The sequence below is a fragment of the Bactrocera dorsalis genome, chromosome 4, assembly GCF_023373825.1.
Source record: "Bactrocera dorsalis isolate Fly_Bdor chromosome 4, ASM2337382v1, whole genome shotgun sequence".
NCBI lineage: Eukaryota > Metazoa > Arthropoda > Insecta > Diptera > Tephritidae > Bactrocera > Bactrocera dorsalis.
Genome location: NC_064306.1, coordinates 13,053,887 through 13,073,725, shown reverse-complemented (window position 1 = coordinate 13,073,725; position 19,839 = coordinate 13,053,887). Strand labels below are relative to the sequence as shown.

Below are 19,839 nucleotides of genomic sequence, written 5' to 3'. Positions count from 1 at the left end.
GGTTGTGAGACATTTTTTTTACCGCTAACTGCCTTGCTATACAGTTAGGGTTGTTGAAGACGCGTGGAATGGGTGGGATAATACGCGTATGTTGGCGCTGGGTGCAGGATGAAAAAAAAGATTTTCACAAAAGTGAGCGAGAAGTTTCACTGCTTTTGTATTGCTGTATTTGCCGTTAGCATCTTATCGTATTTTTGTATGCATTAAACAAATAAATTTACATTTTCGAACGCGTGGGACCACGGGTAGTCTATATATGCCGGCTTTGTTGCCGCTTACGCAATGTGACCGCACTGCGAGGTAAATAAATCATAAATGAAATACACGCTATGTTGACAGATATGCTGTACAGGGTTACCATGTATAAATATTTATATGAAAAGAGCAGAAGGATATCATATCACCGTGTACTAGTAAATTCAGGTTTTGGTACTTATGTTGACAACTTCCAAATAATTAAAGAACTTTTTTTAGTATTTTTTAAATATCTTCTGAACAAACTATGCATATGCTTTACCATGCTGTAATACTCATATTAATTCCGTTCCCACGACAGTCGGGTCTAAGGAACCCGAACGGACCTGGATTTTACTGGTTTTTCATCCATTTCACACAAGATTTTTCAACAGCATGTGACAAACAGTATTACAATTTGGCTGAAAAGTTGTTTGGGCTTGGACTAAGCCGATAAAAAGCTTGGAAGCTTTTTTAAATTTCCAAAGTGTTGCAATCTCACTCTCGCTTTCTTTTTCCTCTAACTTATGAATGTTACAGGACTAAGTGTAACTGATCTATGTAAATATATTAGGACAATATATAATAACTCAATCATTTCTTTTCGTGGATTTTAGGATTACACTTTACTTTAAAGCTTTTACGATAATTAATTTCAGTTCTGAATTGATAGTATAACTATGTAATAGCAACACAGAGCTTTTAACCTAAAAAAGGTTCTTACAACAAAATCCAATAAATGCTTAATCAGCTTTCATAGATGAGGGGTAACTTTTAATTTAAGCTCCGACAGGGGCATGCAATAAAATGTTTTCGAAACGGTACTCTGCAGTATTTTCTATAGGCAAGACCTTAAATTTTCATAATCATCAACATTTCGAAATTTTAATTCTTGGTAAAATTGCGAATACAAAACAAAGGTTAGGTTTTCAGAAGGAAGTCTCCAGTCGTCCATACCCCGTCATTCTGAAAATTTTTCTCGTCTTGTTTTCTAACGAAACTTTTCGTGATCTTGATGATCTTGACATGTAGTCAAAATTTGGTCTATCTATTTTCGTTCAGTAGAATGTTTCTATCTGTCATCAACAAGAATTCTCTTCTTTTATGCCTCTCATCTGAGTTTATGTTCCTTGTTAGATAAGATCACAGCATCTCAGGATGTATATATTTAATTTAAAAGCCAGTATATTGCATACATTTCACCCTCTTCCTTCTTTTTTGCTTTGTTTTGTCAATCAATTATTTCAACACCGTGAATTCATCAAAGAAAGCATCGGTGGATTTGTCGCCCTAATTGAACTCGCAAGCATGCACTTTCCACCTCGCCTCCACTTTCTTTTCACGTTGCTCTTCTCCACTGCTCTGCGGCTATTTTTAAATTTTTAATGACTTCTGTAAACTGCGCTCTGTCAATGAGAATGACATTCAACCCCCGCAGAGTTTACCAAATGAGGTTAAGAATGGCCTGTGACGTCGCCTTGCTTGACAGTAATATATGTATCGGCCTTATTGCTTTGGATATTGGTGTATATTTTTAGGAAATATTAATACTACGGAGGGTTGTTTGAAATTATTTTGGCAATAAATATGTAATTTTTAGGGCATATTTGCTTGCGACAAACGTCGGATTAAATACTCGTGACAAATTGCTTAGCAATTAATCTCTCAAATGAAAATTTGATTGTAAAACTGTAAGACAGACTGCTTTCCCTATATATATAAAAAAATATTCTAAAACTATTATGGCTTTTCCTTGCATCAGATTCTTTTAAGGATCGCTTTCACATTTCATATTTCTAAGTTAATATTTTTCTTCTTTGTTTTCTACAGTTTTTATCTTTTGAGAGTTATAAAGGTATGATAGTGTAAGGCATAATATTTTCTTTCAAATTATATTATCTCTAGACATTAGATATTACAATTCAATGATGAAATTAAAAATAATTTTATCGATATATTTTGACTTAAAATTCTTGTTCTTTCCTGTCATTCTTAACTTCTAATTCTGCTAATAGTTTTCAGTCCTTCGAGGTGGATCAATTGTTCAACTTCGTAATATATGTATGCGCTAACAAATGGCATTTAAGGTAACATTTTAGTGTTTTGTTTGCTTTCTAGAAGTCTGTGAACTTAGGCTATGCATTATTGAAGATCCGATTTCCTTCCTTTTATCTGTTCGGGTTACTTACTACATATGTAAGTGCCCATTTTTTGTATTAGACTAAATTTACCAGTTGTCTATAATGCCCTAGTTTATCTTGAAATTGGATTTAGCAAAGAAAAAACTAACGATAACTAACAATTTATCGATAATCACCAAAATCGATATTTGATTATTTTATATTAGAGATGACAATTTATCGATAGTCACAAAAATCGAGAGTCGATGGTTGTTTCAGATCCAATTGACGTTAGCCTTTTCGATATAAAATATGCTACATAAACACCTTTCTTAGTTGTGGCAGCATCGATAGCTCCGATGTTATCGAATAGATACCATTATTATCAATTTCTCAGGAATTTTGAATACTTAATGGACATATAAGATAGACATAGTACATATACATTATCTAAAGTGTCTTTTCATATAGTTCGGCAGTTCAGGCAACCCCTGGGCTCAATGGTTTGTAAAAAATAAGATTTATCGATACATTTCTACGGAATTTTAAATAATTATTTTGTAGTGTCTAGTATTATTCCATAACTCATTATTTTTTAACTTCAGTTAAACGTAAATTAAAGTTCTAAGTTATCTGGTTGGCATATTCTTATTATAAATGTAATATATAAGTTATTTCTACGAAAAATTATTAAAATACTTTTCAACTATCGAAACACTTCAAAGTGTCACAGAGTCACAAATTCTTCGGCAATTGCTCATTCAGAAACACTTTTTTGATATTTTCCACACAACGCACAATTTAACTAATAAAACTCTGCTTTCGATTAGCTCAAACTAACCGTATTTAAGAAATGTATTAAAAACTCTCTATATGTTGAAAACTTTCTTTAAAAAACAACAACAAAATGCCACAAATAATTTCAAAGTGTTAAAAGTGTAATAAAAGTTCAAAAACCATCACAAAAACAACGGAAGCAGCAGCAAAATGTCAACTGACGCCAGCATGAACGCCAACAACAATGCCTACGAGGCCTCCAAAGTGGAGGTTATCGTTTTGGCCAAATCCGATAAGACGCTAAAAAACAATATGGACGCCAAAGATGAAACCATGCGCAAGCGCACATCACTAATCATCGTGCCACAGCCTGTAGATGAGTTGTCAGATCGCGATAACAATCTTACCAGCTCTACGATCGATAATGATAACTGTAATGAGACAGTCGATAACATTAACAGCGATGACAGCAAAACTACACAAACAAACAATGCCACAAAGCAGCAGTTGCGCGAAGTCTCCATTTGTTCGACTAATTCCAATGGCGGCATGGAGGATGATGAAGCAGATGATGTTGACTATCTGAAGAAGTCGTTGGACAACGATAACAAACGTAATCGCCATTCCATCGCTAGTGTGGACAGCTGTGTGTCACGTTCCACACGCACCAGCAGCACTGATACGAGCACCTCGTCGGGCGATGATGTCGCCATCGATGACTATAACGATCTCGAGGAAAATGGCAATCTTATCGATGATCTCGATGATGGTGATCGCAAGAATTGTCTATCGAATGCTTCATCTTCCATCGATGACTATTCGTTGCGTGAAAAGTTGCATAACTATGTCAATGAGGCGCTGGTGAAGGACGAGGGTAGCACCTATGGCGATCAATGCACCAGCTCAGATGCCGATGAAGTGATCACCGAAGAGATGGAGGCGATCGACGAGTCGGTGGAGGAGGATGAGGCGGATGTGGCGCCTGCCGAACCGCAGAGTCTGCCACCCTGTGATGCGCTCTTGAGTCCCCAAGAGGTGCCGATGGGACGTCGCTATGCGGAAGTATCGCAATTTAAGGCGAACAAGTGGTAAGTTTGTAACGGAGCAGTAACTGTTTATTTATATGAAGATATATAAACTATAAATTGAAGCCACTAAAGTACGTACATATGTGGCTCTCATTTTCACTTTTCACAAACAGCTGTGCATAAACAGCGTTATGCGTTCGCGTATGCTACGCTGCGTAGCCGATTTCATGTAAAACTTTTTCGTTACTCCTACTCAACTGTAAAATATGACTCTCAGGCATCTGCTTGTAATTGAGACACACCTAGAAAATGCTGTCAAAAGCATATGCATTCAAGTGACAATTTTTATGACATGCCACCTTTCCCCCCTTCCACGGAAGTGCTTTGATTTTGCTGCACCAACATTCTCTTTTCCCTTCGTACGCTCACTTCATCGCACTATAATTCGCATGACACTCATAAAATCACACTAAAGTGTGTTTGGAAAAATCTCCGTGATTTTATTACCTGACTACATATGTACTAGCGGTATATACAGACACATAACAGTAATAAAAGTGTCGCCTGCAATTTGTAAGTAGGCTAATGGTGGCACGGGACACATTTTAATGGAGTGGAAGTGATATTAGTTTTATGTTTTTGACTCTCGCGCATCCTTTTTTATTCGTTCGGTTGCGAATGTGCCCCCTTGGTGTCATTAGGGCGAAGTCAAAGTGGAACACAGACAATAGCAATATTCAATATGGTTTCCGGAGCACTTAGAAAAATATGAAATTTATTTCAATCAGCTGGAAATGCAGGTTGCGAAATCTAAAATAAACTATTCGTGTTCATGAAGCATGGCAAATAAGATCCAGCAGGAAATAATTTAGCAGTTTTGATATCTTTTGCTTCTTACCGTAGCGTTCCACGATTTTGGCCGGCAAGCGGCGGTCTGCCTTCAGTTTCCTAGCTATCGCTGTCTTGCTTCTGGCCTTCATGAGTCTAGCAGAGGTTCCTTTGCTAGTGCTAGCGATTCCGCCGCGTATAAAGGGTTCTATCCACGTCGATTGCCGGCTGGTTTCCACCGGCTTCCACCAACCTATTACTCGTAGAGTCGCCTGATGTAGAAATTCCTACTGAGATATTGGTATTACTGCATTTCGGCAGCGACGATTTTTTCACCTCAGAAGTAGCACTCCCTCCCTAGGCAGATCTGCGTGTCGGTTTTGACATCCGTTCACATCCCTTCGTCAACGTTTGTCTTTTTATTATTGTCCATGCAAATAGGGTCCCAACTCAGAGCCGCTATCCGTCCCCCTGACAGATAGTCGCATTTAATGGTCCCCAGCATGTCTCACAAACGAGGCCTTGGCAAGGGCTGACGCACGCCCTTATGAGGCCATACGTTCAAAGCTTGTCAGCACAAAGAAGGAGTCGTCTCAACTTACACCTACCACGTCAACTTAACGACGACGGGCAGAACATACTCCGAGCAATTCCAGGGTTTTAACTTTTAATGTAGCGGGGCGGTATCGGTTGCGACATTAGCCTGTTAGCCATTTCTGATGAGTGTCAGCACATCGTACTCAGATCTCAGAATGCCGCAACCATCAGACCAGGCTTTTACAAAAATTCTAAAGAGCTAATCCTACTCATTATCTGCTTTCACTACTGCAGTCGTCAGGAGTTGAAAGCTCGTAGGTTATTTAGCGTTACTCAGGATGCAAAAGCCTGGAGGCGAAACGCATTACATCCCAAAGTTGTTTCTACCAGCCCTTTTTCTTCAAGAATCTGCTGGGTAGGTTGTTCCGGATGGTTAGCAATGTTCCATGAACTCGCAGAGTAGTTTTAGAAAGACCAACTATTAACCAGTCGTCGTCTTTTTTTATCCTCAAAAACTGTGGAGATTTTGTATACTGAACATTAAAAAATGTTGATAAAAACAATCGGGATGTTCTCAAGTACCAAGTTATGACTACCGAAAGTGTGACTCACATTTAATCAGTTAGATATTTTTCCATTAAAGAGGTAGAACACACTAGAAGGTAAAACTATAGTCCTTTAGTACTTATGCCTCTCATTCGAACATTTCCGTTGTTGTAGACATTGACCACTCAGAAGCTGATCCTCTCCAAATTGAAGAGACAAATGAAAGATTGATATCTGAATAAGGAATGGAAAAATAAGTAATAACTGGGCCAAGTCTGGTCAGTGCATTATCAGTTAACTCACTTTAAAGGCCTCGTAACCTGACACATAAAGTAGAGTAACATAGTGCTTACTAGTTTTGGATATTTGTGTATTATTGACTTATCAATCCAAATCCCAAAGCGTCCAATTTTTGTTTTATAAATGTAAGGTCCTTCTCTTAGTTCGTCGTGAAAAGAAAGACCCTAAAGACCTTCTTATTTGGATGCTAGTAGAAAAATAGACCTCTCCTATAGTCCCCAGAAACCTTTTTTTTTAAATAAGTGCGACTGACTAGAGAAACTTAAGGAAAAGTTAAGATGGAAAATAGGAACTCGTATGCATTTACTGATACATTGATGGTTCTAGGATGGAGTATGTAGAGTACTGCTGGTATTAATGAACTTAGGACCTAACATTCATTATGCGAACTGTTATCACTACTGATTTTAGTATGTCCAAACTTGTAAAAGATTATTTTGCTTGTCTACAGATAAAAAGGTGACACTATGCTGTATATCAAAGGATATTAAACCGTGAATAAAAAACAAATAACAGCTTGTCATATACTCGCAACTGGATCCTTCATCACGACAGCGCGCCGTGCCACACCGCCCTCAGCGTGTCCCAGTATTTGGCCTCTAAAGGGATCGCCGTGTTGCAATAGGCGCCTTATTCGCCAGACATGTCACCCTGTGACTTTTTTTGTTTCCTAAAACAAAATCGGTGATCAAAGGAATCAATTTTGAGTCGGTTACGGACATCCAGGCGGCCGTGACGAGGGTACATCCCAGTCGAAGCGTTCCAGAAATGTTACGAGGCATGGAAAACGCGCTGGAATCGCTGTATAGCTGCCCAAGGGGACTACTTTGAAGGGGATGGCAGAGTTGTAGAATAATTTTCAAATATACGGTTTTTATGGAATCAGTCTCATTACTTAATTGTCATACCTCGTATTTCTCAATGAGCATATTCCTTTCCTTAAATCAGTTTCTGCTCTGCTTTTTGGAAGATTGTTGAATGCTTAGTAGTAAAGCTCAACAGAAGCATATATCTGAAGAAGTTCTGAAAAATATTATATAAGGCATTTAAGTTGTTATCTACTTGGAAGCGGGTATATTGTTTGGCGTAGAAGGTCGTCTTTTGACGAGTCCTTAAGATCCCTTATTTTGCAGCAGTGAAAGCTATTTTTCTTTCCTTGAACTAACCTCAAATAAATTATAGTTTCATCGCTACTTCAAATAGAGTCCACAATTTACAGAAACGTTCTAAGAGACTCACTCACTCATATACAAACTTATCTACTTATATCTACATAATTATAAATGCCTCCATATATATTAGCATATCATTACACATCTTCGTAAATGCTGTTAATCAGCCGAAAATATACGAGCACTGGAATTTCCAGCACTTGATCCCTATAATAACTTAAGCACACTTTGTCTTATAACCTCATTTTAATAAACATATTGCGGCCCATGTCATAAAATTTTCGCCGCAACGGAATGCATTGCAGCAACAACAACAGCAACAAACGGAATAACAACAACAATCCACCACAATGCAAGGCAATCATATTTTTTTAATATCACACAAAACGAAAATTGCTGTCAACTGTGGCGAATGTGTGTCAACGCACAAACACACACACAGCTGTGGCATATATGTATGTGCTGTTGCCGCTGCTGGTTGTTAGCGCTTTGTGGCAATTTGTTATGCGCGCCTCTCATACACTAACATGCAACAACAAAATGTCTTTCAGCGCCTCATCCCATAGCTGGTGGCGACCGCGTTGCATGCGACAAAATTATTTGTTGTTGTTGTTGTCTCATTATTTGATTCACCATATGTGTTGCATTATTCATAATACTGTCATCTTTCTTGTTGTTGCTATTTTTTTTCCGCTGCTGTTGCCGTGGTTTTGTTGTTATTGTTGTTTTTATTTCTTTTTTCCTGATATTTTTGTTATTATTGTTGTTGTAGATGTTTTTGTTGTTGTCACTTTTGTATGGGTTGACGCCGCAATATCACTATTGCCTTTACTAGTGGCAAGTGTGGCAGTTTGCAGTTGTGGTAGCTGGCGGCAACGCGGGTGGCGCGTAATATGCTCTTTCTTTTTGCCACTAAAATAAAATGTAGTTTCTTTGCTGTTTTCCTGTTTCAACTTTTCCTTGGAATTTTCGTAAGCGCCTGGCGGCTCTGGTGCACTAGATCTGGCGACCCGTTGCCCGTCGGCGCACATGTGGCCAACATTGCAACGCCTCGTTGCCCTTGCTTCCCCCTCCTCGTTGAATATTTTTTATTTTTGTCTCATTGGTATTTCGTTGCATTTTTCGCTGTTATTTCATCTGGAAGGCCATAAAATTTGAGTTATTTTTATAGTTTTCTTTTCGCGCTCTCTCTCTCTCTCTCTTATAGGTGGCCTAAAAAGCGTCGCCTGCGCGCGAAATTCCATAGAAACTGTGTTGCACGTAATTGCAAAAGTTGGCGCAGAAAAAAAGTTGTTTCTATAAAATATGTTGCAATTATATAAGTTGAATTGGTAGAAGAGAAAAGTAATTCATATGTGTGAACTCGTTTTCATACGCTCATCTACATGTGTACAAGTCTACTCTCGTAAGTATCTGCTTGCCAGCAATAAGACCCACAATTCCGTGGTGGCAGCCAACTATGGGAAAACTTGTTCAACTTTGACTTCGAGTGTTTTCACGTGCCAAGTTTGCGACGCATACTTTTTCGACAGTGAGAGGAGAAAGTTTTCGAAATGTATTAACAATGCCGTTAGCGATAATTGTAGGTGGTTAATGGATGAAAAAAAAGATGTCAATAAGGCGTCCAAAAATTAAAGATATAATTACATAAATCGGCATTAATATTTGCCGTAAGTTTTACGAAATGTTGAAAGCTCTTGTCTTATAAGTTAGTAAAAAAGTTAGAGCTCTTCGTGTAATCACAATTTCCTACCAGCCTGTCAAAATACTAGTACATATTGTAGCGTTCGTGCTCTCTGCTGCATAAAAGGTAGACTGTGTGTTTTTTACACACATAAATTCAAATTTGGGTCCGCTTGGGCTACATCAGGTCTATAGATTACTCTGTCATGCAAGTATAACTGCCTTACATGCGCGATAGCTTAGATAACATTCGTCAGAGAAAGTTATATACCGGTCGATTTATCAATATCAAATGCTACTAAACTATAAGAACTCACCTAGGAGTGGAGAAAGGCAACAAAGATGCTCATAAGTCCGGAACTGCGCTAAAAATGCAGCGGAGGAGTGGCTGTTAAAACCCCCAAAAGTTTTCTGATAGAAATTTGCATATGATGTGGGAGTAAAAGCAGAAGTAAATACAAACGGTATAGAAAAATGCATATATTATTGATTTTAAGCAACTCTGCTCGCTCAAACGACATTCCGAAAAGCAGATCATCATTACTTTTAGAAGAAAAATTCAATTTGTGTTGAAATCGCCAATAATATATTATATAGGCAATGCTTGCTTACTACGTAGCATGAAACTATTTTGACTATTTTCTAACCCAGTCTTTCCTACTAACTTGTTTGATCATAGCCACCTCTTTATATACTTTTTCTAGATCTTTAACCGTTTCTCAGATCTTTAACCGTTATTTTCTGAAAACTCTGATTGCTTGTTTTAAAGCGAAAATAAACACCTACATACATACATAAGTACACCCTCTAGACAAAGCTTAATTAGCGAGTGGGCAATACATTAACCCCTTTCGACAAACAAGAGCATTTTTCGACATGCAAAAGGTTTTTCTTTTATTTTTAAGAATAATAATGTATTTAGAGCATTTTTAGGTAAGAGTTATTCGGTTATAGTAAAAAAAACTATTTTTTTCAAATTTTTTTTCGGTTATATTAAAAAAAAAATTTTGGGATACAAATTTTCAGAACTTTTTTTCCGTTACCTTGAAAAAAAAAAACATTTTGTCAGAAAAATTTTCAGAATTATTTTCGATTATATTGAACAAAATTTTTTTTTAAATTTTCAGAATTTTTTTTAGGTTATATTCAAAAATATAATTTTTTTGGGATACAGATTTTCAAAATTTTTTTTCGGTTATCTTGAAGAACAAATTTTTGTGATACAATTTTTTTTGGAAATTTATTTTTAATAAAAAAAAACCTTTATAATAAAAACAATATTTATTGTAGCTTTTTGTAGCTTCAGAAGTGTTATGGTAAAATCGAAGTGGATTCAGTTATATAATACTGTACAATATTTTTACTATTTATATAATTTTTATCTTAAAATTTTTATAAAAATTTTGAAAATTAAAGGAAAAAAATTAATCAAAATAAAAATTGTAAAAAAAAAATTTGATACTTTTTCAAAAAGTTACATTTAAAAATAAAAATTCTATAAAAAAATTTTGAGAATTTTTCAAAAGGTTACATTTAAAAATAAAAATTGTATAAAAAAATTTTGAGAATTTTTCAAAAAGTTACATTTAAAAATTTTTATTCAAAATATGAAATGAATTAAAAAAACATATATTTTTTTATTTAAGATTTTAATATAGTTTTTTGAAACAAATTAAGTAAAATTGTTTGCGTAAAATCATAATTTTAAGCTAAACTATTCAATTTCCCATTAAAGTTTTTAAATTTATTTTTCAAAGTTTGCAAATTTTTTATTTTGGTAATTTTTTATGAAACATGAATTGATTTTATGCAAAATTATTAAAAATTTTTTCAAAAACATCAAAATTAAATTAAAAAAAATGAATAGTTCAAATTTTGAAAAAAAAAATTAATAGTTCAAAATTTAAAAAAAATTTTTAAAACAAGTTCTGAAAAAATTTTCACTCTTCCAAGGTTTTTATTTTTCAAGAAAAAAAATTCAGTAGTTCAAAAAAAATTTTTTTTTCAATTAAAAAAAAATTGTAGTTCAAGAATTTTTTTTAATTAAAAATAAAAATTTTGAAACTATTTTTGAAAAAAGTTTACATACATATAATTTATTTCTGTTGTACATGTACTCTTATGCAAAATTGTTCAGAATTGCAAAACTTTTTAAATTGCTAATTGAATTCATTTTATACAAAATTATTAACAATTTTTTCAAAACCATTTTTTTAATTTTGAAAAAAAAAATCAATAGTTCAAAACTTGAAAAAATGTTTTAAAACTAGTTCTGAAAAAATTTATTTTATTTTAAGATTTTTATTTTTCAAGAAAAAAATTCAGTACTTCAAAAAAAAAAATTTGTTTTTCAATAAAAAAATGTTTTAAAAAAAAATTTTAGTTCAAGATTTTTTTTAATTAAAAATAAAAATTTTGAAACTATTTTTGAAAAAAGTTTACATATACATATATAATTTATTTCTGTTGTACATGTTCTCTTATGCAAAAGTGTTCAGAATTGCAAAACTTTTTAAATCGCGAATTGCTTTCAAAAATATACCGACAGCGAAAGGCGAAAAAGAAAGAAAGCTGGATTTGTGTTTTGCGCTCGCGCTTACTAAGGCCCACAAACTTTTCACGGTTAGACTTACCTACAAACTTTTGTGTTGTTGTTCCCTTAATAATAATCTTTGACAAAAGTTTCCATAATTTTTCAGTTTTTTTCGTAAATGCTATATTTTTTCGTTGTTTCATAATCCATCTTTACTTGTTAAACTATAATTTTTTTGAGCTGTCTTCCCTGTCTTTTACATTACTTTCATAAACAGGTCACAATTTGCCCCCCATAACACATCACGTATACGCCCTGTCAAACATAAATATACTGCAAGCACTGTACTAAGTGGTTTTTGACTTAAAAAGTTCGCTAACAAAAATAATATAACTTTCTTATTGTCAAGCAAACCTTTCTATACAGAAAAAATTTGCTTGCTCTATTTCTTTATATTTTCATATCGAAAATAAAGAAATTTCTAAAACATTTCACTCTAACGCATACCAAGTCTCGCTCCTCAGTTTTTTTTTTTGTGGCTGGCCTTTCAGAAATGCATACTTTCCATTGATTTTCCATCCACAAATATTTGCATTTTGCACCACACTCCAAACAACTCTCCAATCTTACCGTCTCATATACTTTCACATTCTTTCCAACACGCTAACAGCAAGCGCATGAGTTGGTGGCATAACTTTGTTGCACAGCAGTTTTGTTGCTTGGCATGCACTTTAAATTACAACTTTTCTGCTGCAAAAGTTTGCTCCGGCAGTTTTTGTTCGCTGCTTCGCTTGCTTTTATTCGTCAACTTTGTCTTGCTTTCAACTTACAAGCTGCCTTGCCACCGCCACACACATTGTGCACCCTGTTCACCTTGCCACCTTTCTCTTTGGCGCTCTGTGCCGCTGCCCACCTACCTGGTTTTTCAAGTTTTCCCACTCAGCGCTTGCAACAGCAACATTACAGTGACAACATTTTTGATCCTGTCAAACTCATTTGCATATCGGGCAAAATTGACAGCGACATGACATGCTGCGGCGCTGCCACGCTGTGTGCTGTGCGCTGAGTGGAATGCCCACATCGATTTTGTGGAGTGAATGCACGCCACTTCATCTCAGCATCAGCATCAGACTGAGCATCAGCTTATCGATGAAGCTGTCACAGGCAGCACTACTCTTGCTTGTTGTTATTGTTTTTGTTATCGCAATTACTGTCACACATACAGCGGTGTGTTATGAATATGGAAGCAAGCGCTGCTCTAAATTGCATTGTTTCATTGACTCTTTTATGTGTGTGTGTGTTTGGGAGGCACTGCTGTGCGCTTTTATTGAGATTGACTGCAGCAACAACCAGGTAGCATGCCACAAGCAACCTTCATATATATTTGTAGTCATATTTTGTCACTTACAATATTACAATAGTGACTCGGTCGTCTTGCCACACCTTGTTGGCGTGTCGCACCGCTGCTTCTGCAGGCAAAACAATGGCAGATTTCTGATTTTGATTGCATGTGAGTATTAGGTTGAAATGGGAATTACTTTGCAATACTTGGAATATTGTTTTTGGTTTGTAATCTCATAGCTTTGACGAAGAATTTTATTAAATTTATTTGTTTGGCAATATTTTCATTCTTTCATATTCCTCTCTGTCTTATAGACGGATTTATGAAATTTCGTTGAGAGTGTTTTGAGTTGCTTTGAGTGGTTAAGGCTGAGGTTTTGAGACTCTAATTGTATGATACTATTTAAAAAAAAATTATTTTTATATGCTACGTACATATATTTAACATATTGAATTTTCATAATGAAAGGTAGCCACCTGTTCGAAAACTTTCGAAAAATAAATCATGGAAACATATATTTTATTATTAAAATGAAAAAATTTTAACAAACTTACTGCTTAAAGTATTGTTAAGCAGGGTTGCCACCCTTTTATAATTGAAATACTAACTTTTTCAACTATAAAACGAACTATTTTCTTATACTTGCTCCAAAAAACACTGAAAGACCACTTGCTATTTAAATTTTTATCATTTTATTATCATTGAGTATTGCATTTTATGAGGGTTGCCATATGTTCAACTTTCTGACTTACATACCTACAGATATATGTACATATATGAAATATTACAATATTATCAAGGTATAAAACTTAAAGAAGGCCTACAATTATTCCACTAATAATGGTTGCCACCTGTTCAATATTCTCATTCAATTGAGTTTATATAGTTAGATAAATAATAAATCAATTTATATAGATAAATAATTCACAAACCTTTTATCGGCTTCTTCGACGGCACACAGTATTTGTCGTAAAGAGGCTTTCAGTTCGTATTTGCACCCAGCGCCATCTATTGTCTTAACATATTACTCTCAAAATGTGAGAGATTCGCACTCATTGTAATAATAACGTAAAACCTTTTACAACTAGCCAATGTAGACCGTCTATGCATGAGATCTAAATTTCTAACGATTATAGTGTGCAATTGCTGACCAAAGTGATGGTTCTAAGTTCAAATTGACCAACAAGCTCTCATTCTACTATTTTCTATGTGAAATTTGCATTTGTTCCTCATCAAGCTCAAAGCTCTTTTCAGCTGATTGATTAATACTTTCTTTCTTTTTATCTGCTAGACAAGTTGAAGTAGTTCCCAGAGGTAGACCATTCAAACACACAATTCATCAAGTGGTGATTACCCACCATAAGCTTACGACTTCTGAAATCATTTTAAATACGTAACAGTAATAATTATGCGGTAATAATACATGTTCCTGTAAATCACATTATATACTCCCAAGGTTACATTTAGATAACCATTTTCAGATGAGACGTTAATGAGCACGAGAATGATAATACTCGTACAACCTCTGTCTATACCGACGAGTCCAAAATGGAATGGTGTAGGAACGGGTGTATGTTTTATTTATCTCGGAAGTATTGTTATTGTTGTTGTAGCGTAAAAAACATGCCTGACATAATTTTGAGAACTGGTGACGAGTAGACAGTCGTTGGCCGGCTAAAAACCCGGGTCAGTTCCGGTTCAGGTTACTTAAACTCGACTGTTGTGGGAACGGATCTCGACCTGCCTTTCTCTCTCTCGCTCTCTATCTGTCTACCAAACTCAGCCAACAGCTTAGAAGCGAAAATACTAGGCAAGCTAAACGGATCTAATTAACTCCAGCGTAGTCAACAATTACATTAAGGCTGTAAACTCACCAGTAGCATAACAGCACTAATCCATAATTCGGCTTCATAGCAAAACCATAGATCACCATAGATCTATATTAAATCAACAATGAATTTAAGGTATTTAAGGATTAAAATTAGCCATTTAGTTTTAAAGATTTAAGCATACATAGGGACAGAGATATATATAGTATATGCAGTTTCATTCAGAGCACCAAATGATTTCAGCACAAAGATGAGACGAGAAACAGGACTGTAAATGTACTAAATAGTACATCAAAATGGCGCACCCAGCGTTAATTGAGCGAAGGTGGCACCACTCCTTAATACAAGTATAGGATGATGTCTTTTTCACTATTATTCCATATAAAAACCGAAAAATATACATGTAATATTGTAGGAAATATTAAAATCACTTCAAAGCCAGTTCCACATAGAGCACCTTTAACAGTTTTAAATCCGAAAAGGTTATACTCATCTCATACAAACATAATTTTATACAATTTATACCCTTAACTCGCAGCAACACGCTACCTTTTCATAGATTTTGCAGCGCACAATACCCCAGTGGAGTCTTTGTGCCTCAAACCAAGCCAATATTTGTCTCCATTGTACGCGTTCAACTTTGTAAAGCCGAAATTTCTATTCAATGCGGCGCTGAAGAGTGGCAGCGCAGCCGATTTGTCTGCTGCTTACCGATAATAATTGCCAATTTGTAAGTAAAATTCCTGGCAGTGCTTCAGTACACCTAATTGCATTATTTCATATTGTACTGTATAATAAACATAATACATAATACTTCATAATAATAATCGTACAAATGCAGCATAAACACCGTTAAGGTACTTCGTGCGTTGCGCACGAGTATGTGGGGGAAATAGAAGTGAAGGAGTGAGAGTGAGAGTGAGATAGAGAGGGAGTAACAGAGCGAGTGGAAGTGAATGAAGGTACAAATGTTTGAATGAGTACAAGTGTGCGTGTGTGCTCACCTCTTTAGTTACTTTTGGAGGTTTTAATATTTTCGACTCCTTTTATGTGTGCGCATGCATTACGAGTACAACTCGGCTTTCATTCATTGAGTGCAGACAGCCGTTTCGTTGCTTTTCGTGCAAGCCCTACGCTGTTTGCATGGTGAGTAATGGAAATGAGCTTAAATATTTAAGCCGATTGCGTTGCTCCTTTCATTGCGAAAAATTATCAGAATAAAAAAAATATAAATAAATAAAGTTATAAAGTATTTATTCAGTATTATGAAGGCGAGCAGCAGCGCGCATATTTTCAGCAGTCGCTGAGAAATTACATTGAAATAAAGAAAATCGCTTTTAAATATTCGGTTAATGCAAGTTAAGTAGAGATACAGCAACAAAGTTTCGTACAAGAATATAGGAAACATGTTTCTGCAGAAAAATAAGAAACAAAATTAAGAAAGAGCAAGAACTTCGTCTGCAACGTATCTAATATAATATCCTCACTACTGGATTTCTTTCAGCGTATAGTGTATAAAAAATCTTTATCTTGATTTTGATCTGGCAGTTTATAAGGCATCTATAGGCTATAGTAGTCGATCTGAACAAATTCTTCGTAAATTGTACAGTTGTCTTTGGCACAAATCCTTGTCAAATTTTATTAAGACATCTCGTCAAATGAAAGAGTTTTCCATACAAGAACTTTTTTTTTGATTTTTCAGTTTGTGCGACAGCTATGTACTATAGTGGTCCAGTATCGAAGTTTGTGCAAAATTCCAGATCGATATTTCAAACACTAAGAATCTAGTTCAGGTATGTATAGTCAGACTGAGAGACGAACATGGCTAAATCAACGCTTGGTGATAAGGATCAATCATTTTGTTGACGGTGTGCTTAGTTCTTTCACTCAGTATGCTCCATAGAAGCTTATATACGATGTTGGAGAGGCTTATCGCACGGTTGTTGATGTCATCGGCCCTCGCCGCTTTGTTTTTGTTCAGACGCGTAATTGCTATTCTAACTTTTTCATGGTCGGGCAATAGAACGTCTGCTCTATCTTCATTGATTGGGAAATCGGGTTCGACATCGTCTTTCACTGGCACTCAGCAGGCTGGAGAAGTGTCTCCTCCGTAGTTTTTTTTTTCTCTTTGGGCATCAATCACTAGATCACCTCTGGGCTTCTACTCCGATCTTGAAACCTTCTGTTAGTCGCCACATCTTCTCGCAGAATTTTCGAGCATTATCCCCACCAGCCAGCAAGTTCTTCGTACTCAAGCATTTCGCAATCCTTTTTTTGTATGCAAATGCGTCTCGCTTCCTTTAATATCTTGGAAGTATTAAATATATGTTAACAATTTATTCTAAAATACTCTCTAATCCCCTCCAAAATCATACTGTTATTTTATTTTTATTAAATTTTCAAGTTCAAAGCACAATCTACTACAGCCCTTCAGGGGACTCTAGCTTCTTGTCTTTTACTTGATTTTCCGCCAATTTAATTCTTTTCTTCAACCGCTTTAAGTATTTGGTGCCACAACTCCTTCGAGTATAATCAATTTTCTTGCAACAGATTACTAATAAACGAGTCATGTAAACCACTTACGTGCCGTGCTTCCTGTTACTACACGCCGAGAGTGCGTTAAGAGACGCTGCAACAAGAAATGCGAACTTTCCACACGTTGTAAAATACTCATTAAATGCTGACACTGAAGTTAAACGACAAAAATGCTGTGCGTGTGGGGAAGTGTGACAAAGACAAATCACCCCGAACACTTGCGGACAACAGCAAGGCTGCGCATTCTGGCAATATTGCAACACACACGCAGCGAGCGAGCCAACAACAGCAGCAGCGTTGGCAGCAGACACAACAAATGACATTTTAAGCAAGTGTCAAAATTCCGTTATTATTATTTTTATTAGCATGAAAAAGCAGTGCCGGGAAGTGTGAGTGTTGCCACTTTGGCGGCCATAAGTTATTATCGTTTAAATCCATCACTCGGCTAGCAAAATTGTGGAAGCTCATTGCGCTGGCGGCGTAAGTGGCTTCGTTCGCGGTGTAAGAAAGCTGCGTGGCAAGTCGATAAGACGCATAGTATATGGAATTGAAAGCTACTTACCCGGTCACTGCAACGTCTTGCTGCTGATAGACGACAAACGAAATGCTGCCGTCCTTTTTGTTGTCGTTGTATGTGCGAATTCATTAATCATGTCAGTTTAGCAATAACAAATGTGCCACTGGAAATATTAAAATAGCGTAAAATTATGTATATATTTTTTTATATACTCTTTCTTTTTTCCATACGCCAATGACGGCGCGAAAAATGTGTCGCAAATTAACTTTTTGACAGCTGGCACAACAGCCTGCGGGTGTCAAACGGCAAACTGTGTGACAAGTTACACAATGCTGTCATAATGTAGCGAAAAGAAAAGAGGGCCGTCAACTGCGATTGTAATGAGAGAAATGAGAGCGGAAAAAGCAAAGATGGGATAAATAGTGATAGAGTGACTCAAGACTTAAGAATGGATAAGCAAAGCGTAAAATCATTCGTAAACAAAAAATAATTGTAATTAATACTAGAAAGTTTTTAGTGGACTATATTTTGATCATATAAGTAAATGCCTTCTCATAATTGTTGACTATATTATGTTAAGAAAATTTGACATACAGCTGCCAAATGTCAAAGAATTTGTTAGGTTGGCGGCGCACTCCACGAGTAATTACAAAACCAGTTTTAAGATATGGTATGATCAATGAGATTGTTGAACCCGCAGAAATTTGGTTTGCCACTTTATACATTTCCATATTTTTACGAACTTTATGATGTAAGAAATCCAAAATTACGGAAAAATATTTTCATAAGCAATATCGACCCGTCATTACTACGAGTATTAAATCCATTTCGAAGTATTACTCTCCAATAAAATTTCCAAATTTCTCCCTGAGCTATTGATGAAGTCTAATAAATGATCAAACAAACCATCTTTTCGTATCTTTTCGTACTCTTAGGTTGTCATCAGGACTATCTAAACTAACAGCTCTGAGGTTAGGTTATGTTAGATGGATGAATCCTCAACATAACTATGTATTATGTTCAGTATTTTATGAAATCAGACAAAAAACTCCCATAGTTGGATATCAGCTATCGGCGTAAAGCCATGAATCTATCACAAATCCCCTTTTTTTATATTTCTGTTCTTTCTCCTGGATGTCTAAGAGTATGAAGTCCAAATGCTTTTGTCTTGATCTGGTGGAAGCGAGAAATTCGAGAAGAAAGTATTGTGATGGTTATATCTCATCTTCGTCCAAGCAGCTGATGCAGTTGGCAGCATGAATATCGATCGGACAGGGTCCAGTTAGAACTCCTTGAACCACTGAAAGACGAAACAGATGATAACTATACGGCTTTGTGAACTGCCAAGTGATAATTAAAGCTCTTTGTAATAGGATTTTTATTTCCGGGAAAACTATAACAAGCTCTAGGTAATAGTAGTAAAGCTTAATATGTAGTTCTAAGGCTTGAGCACTCTGTTACCGAAGAAACTAATCCCGCATTTGATACAAAGGTAAAAAGGTATCAATGGTTGAAGAATTAGCATTCTTTTCAACCCCATGGTTTTTTTTCCTGAAGAATGCCGAACCGATAAATGCAAGGAGTATGGATTTTGTATACTTGGTAACAGTAGAAGAGCCAATACCAAAAGCTTCTTTGGTTCTACATAAAAATATAAAGTGCCAGCCATTCTAAGCGTATGAATTTCAGTTCCTTGTTGAATATAAATCAAGATCTATTGAAGGTACTTAGATTCGAACATTGGAGAATACGAGACAAAAGATCCACTCAGCTGCTTTGTAGACGAAAGCTTTGAAACTGTTGTTGTAGCACTACAAAAAATATGCTGTGACAAGTTGACGATCGAATATAATATTTT

The 19,839-nt window shown here is 35.7% G+C and overlaps 1 protein-coding gene across 8 annotated transcripts in view; it reads left to right on the top strand.

Annotated features, from left to right (window-relative positions):
• Positions 1–19,839, top strand: part of LOC105234232 (protein sprint) — a 538,584-nt gene that overhangs the window by 398,181 nt on the left and 120,564 nt on the right. For 2 of the 8 annotated variants that reach the window (XM_049456742.1, XM_049456743.1), the window contains one exon: positions 3,185–4,219. The exons of the other annotated variants lie outside the window; for them this stretch is intronic. In XM_049456742.1, coding sequence (XP_049312699.1) covers positions 3,342–4,219 — 878 coding nt within the window. In that variant the 5' untranslated portion in view covers positions 3,185–3,341. The remainder of the gene's footprint in view (positions 1–3,184; positions 4,220–19,839) is intronic. 8 annotated transcript variants of the gene reach the window in all.